The sequence below is a fragment of the Astatotilapia calliptera genome, chromosome 22, assembly GCF_964374335.1.
Source record: "Astatotilapia calliptera chromosome 22, fAstCal68.1, whole genome shotgun sequence".
NCBI classification, from domain to species: Eukaryota; Metazoa; Chordata; class Actinopteri; order Cichliformes; family Cichlidae; genus Astatotilapia; species Astatotilapia calliptera.
Window position 1 is genome coordinate 12802829 of NC_137442.1, and position 12775 is coordinate 12815603.

Consider the following 12775-nt stretch of genomic DNA (forward strand, 5'->3'; position numbering starts at 1 on the left):
CAATAATTCAGCTAAAGAGAAGCACATGCTACGCCCCACTGCACTAATCAATAGAAAGCCAAATGTTATTGTTTCATCTCATTCTCTGACTTTCACATTATAATCTGGGCTGACTAGCACATGCTGGACAGCATCAAAGAACTCCATTAAATTAAAATATAATACACACATACAAAGGGGACAAGGGGACCCGAAATTTAGGAGGCGCCTCACTTTATCCTGGTGTGCTGTGATGCTAGTGTTTGTTCCTTTTGTCACAATATTTCTATTAGTTGCAAGTGAACACAGATGTCCTATAAAGATTCTATGCATAAACTCAACAAATGAGTCATATAACAGAGGTGACAGAAAGAATGGTAACAATTTTTCTCAGAGTTCTGCCTCCCCCAAACTGCATGGTCTCTTGGGAGACTGAGGCTATTTATTGATTACACAGACTTGTATGATTAGGGAGTGAAGGAAGACTACTGTGTATCCATAAAGAGAAGCTTGCAAGGAATTTGTATGCACTCTATGTGCGTGCAAATGCTTAGCCAAAGAGAGTGTCATGTGATTTTGTCAAGTGGTGTGAACTTGCCAGCCAAGGCCCCTCTCCCCTCTCTGTAATCGAGCTATCAATGATCATTAATGAGAGCGTGAGATAGCTCTCCACAGCCCTCTTGGCCACACTGCCGAATGCTCTGGCCTCTCTCCCAGGCTTCCTTTCTCCTATTGACCCCATCTGTGGCTCTGCCATACGCGCCCTAAAGGCCACTAGCCACACTAACTAACCGTGAAAATGAATATGAACGTCAGCTGCTTAGTTATACGCGGAAATGCGCCCTTCCGTTGCTCCGCACACTCCACTTTTGGTCTCGTTTGCACGACACAGAACCCTAGCAGCTCGCTCAAGGATGCATCAATCGCTGACGGTGGCAAGATCGGATCTGTGCTGACCTTGGGAGTGAACTGCAACACAGGCGATGGAGCAAAGGGGCCCTGTTGCAACAAAGGAGGAGAAGTAGGGAAGACAGAAAGAAGGGAAAAGAAAAGTAGGAAGGAGGGAGGGATGAACGGACAGGGAATTGAGGGGCATGCTTTGATTGAGAGGCTCCCAAGATGAGCAACTCTGAGATATGAGAAAGGGGAGGGAGGAAGAGGGGGATGATGGAAGGGGTAGGGGAGGGTGGTGTGAGGGAGAGGGAAGCCATATGGCAGCAGTACAAATGTATTAAAGTATAAATCAGGGGGAAAGCTAGTGGACTGCCAGGTGGGGCCGCAGTCAGGTCCTCCCAGCTGGAGGTGCAATGGTTCACAATGCAGTTCAGCACGGAAAAGGATGAAAGCATCACTGGTATTTTGCCTTTTTAAACTTTATAATTTTCCCTTGCATATATTTCTTAAACACATTTTATTTCTCTTTTTATTTCCTGGAAATAAATGGGGTGAAAGTGGCACATTGATTCTTCCAGCTGAGCGTTTGAAAGAATGCCAAAAAACAGCTCTCGCTTGAAAAGACCACAAAAATAAAATATATTTTTATGCTTTTACACTGGCAGCTGCTATGATCCATCCAGTCTGTTCTTGTAGACACGAGCTCACTTGGGGCAGTTTCTTTAAATTTACTTAAATTATTACTCCACACTTTAAATTAACCTCGAACATCCAGTGGGACTCACGGAGAGCAGATTTAATTTTTCAGGTCAAGGGTTAAAAGTAAAGGTCACTGTGATTTTACAAAACATGCTAACCAGATTTCTGTTTGACCAGAAATCCAAAACTCAGGCATAAATTACACCTAAATTTTACACAAACATCTTATGAAATAAATAATGAGGGATAACAATCATTGTTAAAAGACAGACTAAGACTGAGATATACAAATATAAAAAATGACTATATAGAATTTCTGTTTGAGTAAAGAGGTTTAACAAAAGTACTGCATTACCCGTTTTTGAGATCACAATCATATTTTAAATATGAGGACAATTTTTAATACTCAGATACAAATCTTTTGCATTTCATTCAGGAACCCATGGACATCACAAAATGCTGTGGTTCCTCCCTTGAGAAGCTGTGCAAGGCCTTTACTGTTGCTTGTTTGTGAGCTCTCTGCATTCAGTTTTGTATTTAATAACTGAAAAGCGTGCTCTTTTGTGTTGAGATCAGATGACTGACTTGGACAAGAAGAAGAATATCCCATTTCTCTGCCTTGAGAAACTCTGGGCTTTGGGTGTTTATCCACTTGCAATGTCAAGCACTGTCCGATCAGTTTTGCAGCATCTGACTGAATCTGAACAGAGATGGATCCATCCAGAATCCATCCAGCTTCTTCTATCAGCTGTCACATCATCAATAAACACTAGTGGCCCGGTTCCACTGGCAGCCATGCATGTCCATACTATAATACTGCTTCCAATCCATTTGACAGATGATGTGATATGTTTCCGATCATGAGCCGTTTCTTTCTTTTCTCCACAATTTTCTCTTCCCATTATTCTGGTACAAATTCATCTTGGCTTCATCTGTCCAAACAAATTTTCTTTCAGATCTCTGCAGCATCTTTTAGACATTTTTTTGGCAAAGTCTAATGTGACTCTTTTGTTCTGGAGTACAACGATCAGTTTGTAGACCCACCGAACTGTGCCCAGCACTTAGAGAGTGGCTCAAAGAGTTGGCAGTTCGTCTTGTAACCGGAAGGTTGCCGGTTCGAGCCCCGGCTCGGACAGTCTCGGTCATTGTGTCCATGGGCAAGACACTACACCTACTGCCTACTGGTGATGGCCAGAGGGGCCGATGGCGCGATATGGCAGCCTCGCTTCTGTCAGTCTGCCCCAGGGCAGGGCTACAACTGTAGCTTGCCTCCACCAGTGTGTGAATGTGAGAGTGAATGAATAGTGGAATTGTACAGTGCTTTGAGGGCCCAGAAAAGCGCTATATAAATGCAATCCATTATCAAAATATTTCTATATACAGCTGATTCAGTTCTATTGGCGAACACCTTGAATCGATTTAAAATCCACTGTGGCGGTGCACACGCCCACAATTATAAAGAGGTGTCATTGCCCAAATATTTAAACTGCCATTGCGCTCTGTAGTGCAACTGTGAAGCAGTAATCCATATTTTGATAACATTTAAAAGTCAGTAATCAAGGCTGAAGAAAATATTAAATATGCCACTGGCAACGTCAAGTACTCTCGGGGGACACATTTGGGTTGGCAGTTTAAAAAAGTCCATCATATCAATCATATTCGATTGCCACATAAAAAATAAATAGTTAAAAATAACAAAATTTCTGTGTTTTCTTTATAATAATCATATCAGATAAATTCACGGTTTAATAACCAAATGAAATGCAAAGTAATTCTATTGAAAGTTCAACTGTACACTTGCAGCTCTTTCACCGATGTGCATCACACTGTCACAATAATGGACAAAAATTAGTGTTACACATATGGTATAAAAACAAATAGAGTAATCCCCAAAAGGCTTCCATTTTAATCCCTTGATGATGTCTGGGTAGTGTGCCCAGCCAGTGTCCTGGCAGCCATCAGGGCCCAAGCCTGGGCGTCCATCCCAGAGGCACTGATGCATACTATAACTGGAACAAACACAGGCGGCCGTCCTCATGCCTGCTCTGTGTCACAGCCGTACCACTGCCACAGAATAAAAGGGTTCATAACCCATTTTTCTCATCTTTGCAGAAATCTGGACATTTATGCTGTTTAGAGAATTTAAAGTGAGCTACATTAATTAATAAATGTTTAGAATCTTTCATTTGCTTAATCTATAGTGGCACAATAAGAGATTCCGCTTCATAAAATTCCCCTGAATCTGCTAAACATATTATTTAACATGTTACGCTTCAGAGCATCTCTTTAGGAGCTCAGCAGTAGGCAGATTAAGTATAGATGGAGGTTACTGGACAGCTCCTGGTTACGCTCTGCTAGGCAGAAGAGTAGACCAAAGCCTTGATCCCTGATCCTTGATCATTCACTCTGTGACATATATGCACACATACATACAGACACACACACACACACAGAGCGGCATAAACATCCGAACTCCAATGAGGTTCTTGACATCACAACCATCGCAGCCAAGGCCAACTATCCACCAAATCCCATCTCCACTCAGAGATTGGGGGGGGGGATGAGGAAGAGTGGGAGGGATACAGGACAAGAGTGTAGGAGTAAATGAGAAATGAAAGAAGAGCAGAAGAGCAGCATACCTTGGTCTGGAGATAGTGGGGGTAGTAGTAGGTGTACTGAGGGTACATTGGCTGCTGCTCCAATCGCTTGCCCATGTAGCTGGAATCCTTAGCACTGAGGCAGGGAATGGTGACACGGGGGCGGGAGCTGCCAAGTAGCTAGCAATGGGATAGAGGCAATGAAGGGACTGTGCAATTCCTGTCTTTGCTATCCGCACCGCTGTGTCACTCGCTGATCCCTCCAGGGAGAAAGCAGGGTTTGCGTATCGGACAGTGGCTGGGAGAAGGGCTGCCTCTGATGAGGAAGCTCCTGACGAACTGTGTCTTACCGGTCCAGGGAATCAGTACCGAGGCAGATGCTCACTCAGTCTCACACTCTTGGATCAATGCAAATATTTCCACAAGTGCTAGAAGCAAGACAGGCGCGTTTTACAGAGGCTGCTGTAGGATATTAACGCCTAACAAGGGTGAGGTAGAGGAAGAAGAGGAAAGAGAAGACGCGAGGAGGTGCAGGTGGCAGTAGCTCTGGCAGTCCAATAAATGTTGGAAAATGGGAGAAGAGGAGGAGGAGGAGAGGAGGAGGAAAGGAATGGTAAGGAAAACGGGAAAGGACGTATACGTTCACTTCTCTATTTAAGCTGTTTCACTCCAGTCTTTTGCCTGGGCTTTAATCTGTCTCTCTCTCTCTCCCAAACACTGTGAATCTGACTCTCTCTCTAGCTGCCCCTCTCGCTCTCTCTTTCCCTCTCTTACATATACGCGCACACACACACACTTTCTCTCTTGCCTCTGTCTGATCCGACGATGGCTGCGTGCTGTCCTGTTTGACAGAGGGGAGATATCCTCAGCGCCGTCAGATGCACTTTGTGCAAGGAGCAGAGTCACAACACGAGAGCTGAACACAGACACGCAAAGCAATTTCAGTCCGTAACGGTTGAGCCAGCGGGAGGACAGATAACAGAGCAAAGATCCCAGTTTCTAAATGATGTGACACAAGCATATATATATATTTTTTAAAAATCCACCGGTTGGTTATTCAATCCACTGAGTTCCAGCTAGTAGATGAGTGAAAAAAGCCCCCACAGTGACAGTGTCCCGGGTGCCCAGTGGAGAAGGAGTCCCTCGTCTGCGATCCTCCCTCTTTCTGCTCTTGTAAAATGTGTTCCTTATTTCTTCCTTGGCTCTCTCACTCCTCTAAGCACCCTGCCTCATTCTCTTTCTCTCTGTCACACAGCTGCTCTCTCTCTCTCGCGTGCGCTTTCTCTATTACACAGTCTCTCAGCCTCTCTCTCTCCCTGTCTCTCTCTCGCTCTCCTTCTACTCCACACTGACAGGGTGGTAAAGGGGGCTCGTCCGAGGTTGCGAGCGGAGCAAACTACCCTCCTCCTTCTCCAGCCCAGCTGGTGGGAGGGTCTTGAGCAGATCTGTGCAAGAGAGCGATCCAGACACAGACCAGCGGGCTGCAGCGTTTCCACAACCTGGGAGAACGCAGGGAATAGGAGTGGAGACGAGCGGGGATGGCGCCAGCGCGAGCAGTCGATTCCCCCTACTGGCTACACAAGGAGCTACCGCCTGGAATACTGTGTCTTCACACAGATGCTTTCGCTTCCCAATCTTAACTGGTTTTTGAATTTAATCGGCTATGTTCAATAAATGACTCCACACGTGTATCTGTTCAGAATCTAAAAGTATATCTGAGCTATGTGTTAACTATAGACTAGGTAATTTCTGTTGTAGAAAATGCAAATAAAAACAAAAATAAAAGACAAGTTTTAGAAACCAATTTAAAAATATGTGTTTATATATATATATTTTACTTTCTTTAATTATAGGTCTTATTTGGAATTTCACAGCACTTAAGATAATCCTGGGACAAAGCAATGTAACTTCATAATCTCTTTTTAACAAATCATTAGTTTTTAGGGACTGAAGGCAGTTTTGAGTGTAAAATATTCCCCCAATCCTGCTAAATATGCTCCCCTGAGTCCCACGTGTTTGTTGTATAATTTACAAACTGTTTCTGGATTACTTGAAGTCCTGTTTACATACATGCTTGTTTATCTCAGATCCATCCTGCTGTAGTACATGTAGAGTGTGGGCTTGCTGAAATGAGCATTTTCCCTGAAAAAAAATGTTGCATTGGAAGATATGTTGCTCCTGAAACTATATACTTCATTCAGCTTTAATGGTGCCTTCACAGATGCCAAATTCATGCACACTCAGGCACTATTTAAACACTGTGAATGTTGACTTTTTAACAGTGTCGTGATTGCAGGTCAGATGGATCATCTTGTCTTTGGTATTTTTGCTCTTTTGTCGCTCTTCTTTTGCCGATTTATCTCAACTTTTTTTTAATGAGTTGATGATATTCAAGATTCAACATATGATTTAGTTTTTTCGTTTTAACATTGATTACACACCATCCTGAAACACTTGTATGTCATCTCGCACCCTCTGACTACACAATGAGTAATTATCGTGCCAAGTGAAAGACTCCAGTGAAACCCGCTTCCTGTGCAGCATTAAATCTCTTTTGATTGACCGTGACCAAAAACATCACAAAAAGAGCATTCGGTCAATTCGGAGAGCGTTTGCCTGATCACAAGCAACCGCAGCTCCAATCACATCTGCAAACAAGATTAAACACAGTGCTTATGAAGTCCTACGTCTTTTTCGTCACACACACGTCCACAAGAATGAACAGCAACAGACTGAAAGTTCTCGAGAGTATCTCGATGACGCTGAGGCCACAAGTTCAGGAGCCTCATTTTTCACTCAATTATCAAATCAGCTTGGGTTTCGTTTAAATTACCTGCCATGAGAACTGAAGAAAACTGCAGCCAAAAAGTACAACATGAAATTACTGGACTGAAAACAATTACATTTGGGCAATTTCCACATCTGAAAATAGACCCCTGACTTTGATGAGTTTAGTTTTGCATTTCATCTGTTCCACTTCAGAGCGTTACACAAAAACCCACGAGGCTGATGTCTCCTTCTCAAAAAATAATAGCCTAATTACAAATGTCTAGTGCAGTAACACACTCAAGATAAGTGATTTCAGCTGTAAAACAAAACCAAAAAAAGAATTCACAACGCAGTATATAATAAAAATTAATTCAGCCACATCTGTATGTCACATATTGTAAGTTACAATGGAATCTGTGTTTGCGTAAATCAGACACAGGAAATTGAATTATTGATAACACTTTGCAGATCATATTTAAATAATATGGTGTAAATGTCACTTTTCCCCCCCCTTTCTCCAGACTAAATCTATACCAGCAGAAGAATCTCATGGACCAAAGGAAAGCACAGAGAGAAAGGGCACCTTTTTCAGACATGGTGAAGCAAATACAATTATCAGATAGGTCACTTTTATCTGAAGGAAAAGAGTTGAGGCTGATATTGATTGTGGATTACCAGATTAACAGTCTTTGGTTCAACTGGGCACAAACTCTGAGCAACTGTGGAAAGATCTACTGTACAGAACACAGAGGAAGACAGGAAATCGGCCAACGAAGAAAGTGGCTAAAGAGAGGATACAAGGGAAAATAAGAGGAAGCAGCACGAAAAATATTCATGTGTTTTCATACAGGAGTGTGGCACTGTTTGCATTTCATACATAAGGAGCATCGTTTTTGTATTTTCACTCTAAAAGCCTCATTTGAATTTACTGACGATGTCTTTTTGGTCCTACATTTTATCCAGATATGTTACAAACTGTTTATTTAGTGTGTTTATCACACATGGTATCCACATTTTCTCCAGAAAAGCAGGGATGATTAGTAGAGTCTGATTAGTTTATCACGAGACTGATTTAAGCTACATTTAATCTATCAGTTTCGATATTTAAAAGGACCGATAAATGAAAATTTTAAAAAAGAAAGATGAGACGAGAGACACCATTCAACCATGTTACGAGTCTTGATGTAACATAGTTTGTCCACCAGAGGGCACTGTAGACGTTCCCTGTTAGCATTGTGTTTGGAATGCCACAAACAAGCATAGGCAGACATACACAAAACAACAAAAGAAACAAATGTGCCTTTGGAAAAGAAACCTGATATATATTGAAAATCATATTCTCTAAAATTGTCAAATATAGCTTTAAAAGAAAATCCTACGTGAATCAGACTCAGTGTTCTGATCAGGCCATCGGTGGGACCTTTGTCATTTTATTTGAAAAATTACATAGATGGTTAATCATCTATAACGAATTTAATGTGACTGTCAATCAGCCATTATTGGTCAATAATATTTTATTATTTTTTTGTGTCATATATGATGATAAACGAAATATTGTCGGTAGAACATAATACATAAAGAACAACATCCATGCTATTTAATGTCACATTGGGCTGAGAGGAATGTCAAATATAAGCATGAAAAAAATATTTTGTTCCATTAAAAAAAAACTAACTATTATGATTAAACTGTAATAAAAATGCCTGCTAGCATTTGTACTTAATACTTTTAGTAAGAGAGAACGATATTTTTGCTCATATTATGTAATATTTAGTATTATTATGACAAAAAAGGGTTTCTCGTTTTCTAAAATTTACTGAAATTAGTCAAGAGGGAATGGAAACACAGGAGAGTACCGTTACACAGACACTGGTCAGCTAAATCATCAATATTAATTGGTTCAACCATTAAGAATTAAAAGCTGGGAACTGAGACTTGACTCTTGAAACTAAAGAAGTTGACCTGTGGCCCTACAGACAACACTAGAAACTCTTGAGAACTGGCTGACATGAACTTTCAGCCTTTACCCATGAACTGGCAGAGGTTAGTTTATGAAGGCAATTTAACATTAAGTAACTGGAGAGCTGTACTACATCCTGCATGTAAATAAATGTCAGCACTGTGTCTCATTCCATTGAAGCAGACCTTGAAGACTCTAAGAGCGTTTTGCCTTGATGGTGATGGAAGTGTTCTGGTCTGAATCAGTGAGACTGGCGTCACAGAGAAGTGATATGCAGCCAAATATTTCATGAAGAGGGGCAAGTGTGTTTGTCTCTGTTCCTCTATCAATAATACTGCTGTAAGAAAAAGGTTTTTTTATTCAAAATGAGAACATGAGGACAACAGAGAGGAAATACATAAATTTCCACCAACATTCCTATTTTTGTAACCTCCTTTGTAAACTATTAGACCCTTGAGTAGGCCACGCAGCAAGGTGGCACTGAGTGTTCTTCACAGTGATGGAAAACTCTGATTTACAAGCTGTTCAACACAATGAAACCAAAATTGGCTCTCTACTTGGACAGACACTTGAAAGCCTACACTGAAAAAAAGCAACAAACTTCTGCAGCCAGGTCTGTAAGCATTTTTAAAAAACAAGGCAGTAGCCATCTGCTGCTATTCTTTTTCTTTAGGCCTTCTTTTGATTCTTGTTGATTAACGTTCTAAATTGAGAGCATAAGTGAGTCATTCACACGGCGAAAATAGAGGAAGAGGAAGACAGCTGAGGGTGTATCATGCCCCTGAAGGTGTTAAGTAGTTACAACCCTGTTCAAAGGATTTAGTCTAGTAAAAGAAAACCATTGCATGATCACACTGTGGCTTAGGGACACAGCTCGAAGGTTTTAGTGTTATTTTTATCCTTCATTTAACTGAATCAGTCAAATTCCTACTTAGCAAGTCTGAACAAATATCAAAGAAAGCTTTTATGCAACATAGTTTAATTCTATTAGAATCCATGGATTCTTCTGAAGAGAAACAGAAAAACATTACGTTTCCATTGAAAAACAATTCCTAGAAAGTCCAGAACCTTCCCACTCTACTGCCTGACCCCACCCCGAGGGTCACTACTGGCCTTCTTCAAGCTGCTGAGGAAACCAAGAGGCTTTGTTTCCTGTGGTTCACTCGACAGCTCTGCCGTGGGCGTTTCCCAAAAATGACCAGATGCATGGAATTCAAAGGAAGACTAGCACTGTGCCAGGAGCGCGGGGGAGCCTTAAATGAAGGCGGGAAAGGGGAGAAGAGGGAAGCAGGACATGGTACAGTATTCCTGGAAAAATCCCTTTGCTTTTGGCTACGGTTCTACTGGATGACACGCAATCATTCATCTGACATCGTTCGTGTAAACAATGCAGCATGACTACCAGCTTCTGTGGGGTATTCTGTTCAGCATAAAGTGAAAGTGAAAATAGTTTATGTGCACATGTTGTTGGAAGAAGTGTTTCTGTCATGGATTATCGGAAAGATCCCAAAAACTGTTTCCATTATTTTTAACCTCCTAGGACCTGGCGTCCACATATTTGGACATCACATTTTGGGTTATTTAGACCAAAATACTCCATTTTGCTCTACAGGGGCCTGATATCCTCTTATGAGGACATTATACTGCTACTGTTCTATCAAAATTTTAAACGAATATCCTCATATGTGGCTCTCATTTTTCTTAAAAACAAAAATCAGGTTTACATTCATCAGGTCCCAATCAGCCTAAATATCAAAGAGAAATAAAAAATGCATGCCGTGGAAGAGTTCGGGTCTTAGGAGGTTAAAGAACAGGGCTGAACTGTGATGAAAAAACAAACCAAAAGAACATTTCCCCCCAATCTCCACAAAGTCACATAGTGCATAAAATAATGTGAATGTTTTTCTGATAAATCTTTATTTTTTTTAGCCAAATCCAAAGGTATGGTGAAACAGACATGAAATTTTAAGAACACTTAAAATATGTCAGTATATCTTTCAGTATATTCTGCAGTACAATCATAGATTTTGGCAGCTTCACTACAACTGAATGGAAAACCAACACAAAACCACAGAAAAGACATTAATGTGCTTAGTCCAGCTACAGCCAGCAACTGCTTGTCAACCAGTCTGGGATCAGTGGTTACCAGTGGGTCACAACCCCTGACAACTGGACAGGAAACTCACTTTTCCCAAGCAGCTGGCCAGAAGGTCACCAACAGGTCTCTAGTCAGTGTTAGCCAAGCGGCCTAATAATCTCTGGAACAAAAATCTGAGAAGACGGTAAGGTAAGTAAACACTCTGAACGAGTTACTTGCTGAAACGCCATCTCCTGAAATTGTGTGCAGAGATTTATAAGCATTATGTGTGCAATTTCACTACAACTCCAACACATGCAATTACTTAATACATTCTTATCAGTTCACCAACGGATGACAGCCCGAGGTAATTCGACACATTCCCCCTCTGAGAGTATAATTTTCCACAGTGCAACGAGCAGAGTGATATAGTCAAGATATCATTGCAGGGTACTTCACTTTATTATTACTTCTTTATATACGACGGTGTCATCACTTGGTTTTGGCTGCTTATCTAATACTTCGTGATAATGTAAAAAGGCCAGACTGACTCCAGACCACTAGCCCTGCATTGAGACATTTGATAAACACCAGGCAGATTTCCAGTGAGTCATTAGCTTCTATCACAACATAGAGGAGAGCATAGCAGGCTTAATGGGGAGGAAATATGAAACCAGACGTGCATGAGTAAAAATGACGCACAGCACACCCAACAAGGGAAGGGCAATAGACCCAAAAGAGTTAATTGGATGCACTCACTGGAGCCCTAATCCAAATGTGAAATGTATATACAAGTCATGCCAACCGACTTGTTTTATGATTAATGTTATTCTGAGAAAAGATCAGCATTGTTATAAATGAAACTGGGAAAAGAGGCCTCGAGCAAGGGTGGATTTTGTGTGTGTGTGTGTCTCAATGTGCAAGCGTATGTAGCTGCATTTTAATGTGGTTTTGTGTTTCTGAAAGTACGTTTAAGGTCAGGTGGTGTAAAGCTGTGGCAGCTTTATGTGTGCTGCCATGAGCAGTGGTGAGCAAAACGTTACAGAAGGGTGAAGGTTATACTGACATGCAAGGTGAAAACACTTCAATGAAGCTCATACATCAGGCTTCCTGTGGCCTAATACATGATATAAACTGTAAAAAGGAAGGTGACAACGTCCGTATGTGAACCAGCTACAGCTCTACTTGTCGGGGACAGCACGGTGACGTCCATTAAGATACAGAAAAGACGATGCCAAGAAAACCTCTGCGTAATAAGGATTTAAGTGCCGTGCAGGAAGATAGTGTGCGAGTTTAAACAGTAGGTATTTTCCATGCGAGCGTGCTAAGCCAAAAATGTTCAAAATCAACATTGTTTGGAAAACGAAGAACGCAAAAGGGCCAGCAGACCCGACAGAAAAAAATATACTCACAACTCACAGTGTACAAATGCAGAAAGAGGCCTATCAAAGCTTCATCACAGCACTCTCAGCGCATGATGTTCATCTTGTTTTAGTCATTGTGTTAATTCCCAAAATAGATCCAAGTGCAAAGCCATTTATTCTCATCAGTTTTGTGCTACATTATCTGTCTTCAAATGTGCTGATGAATCTCTAAGTGTCTAAGAGGTTCTGTTTTTTTAAACAACAACACTAAAATTATCCAAAGGATGAAACCATATAACAAGAAAGTGCTAGTATCTGCGACTACATGTAGTATGTGTTTGACTCACGCTTGCCAAAACGGCTCTAACCCCTCGGGGCACTGGACACGAGATGTCTGGGGCTATCCTGCAGTGTCTGGCACCCGGCACTAGGCATT

General features: G+C 41.4%; 1 protein-coding gene and 1 long non-coding RNA gene across 5 annotated transcripts in view; one reads left to right on the forward strand and one right to left on the reverse strand.

The window, feature by feature from the left end:
• The window catches only part of rbms3 (RNA binding motif, single stranded interacting protein), a 291822-nt gene that overhangs the window by 193427 nt on the left and 85620 nt on the right, over nt 1-12775 (reverse strand). Inside the window, exon 1 of one of the 4 annotated variants that reach the window (XM_080296738.1) lies at nt 4212-5550. The exons of the other annotated variants lie outside the window; for them this stretch is intronic. Coding sequence (XP_080152864.1) covers nt 4212-4286 — 75 coding nt within the window. The 5' untranslated portion in view covers nt 4287-5550. Of the gene's footprint in view, nt 1-4211; nt 5551-12775 lie in introns of those variants that run through there. 4 annotated transcript variants of the gene reach the window in all.
• LOC145423831 (uncharacterized) lies at nt 4452-5959 on the forward strand. Its single transcript, XR_013904883.1, has 2 exons — nt 4452-4782; nt 5525-5959. It is a non-coding gene; the product is annotated as an uncharacterized LOC145423831 (long non-coding RNA).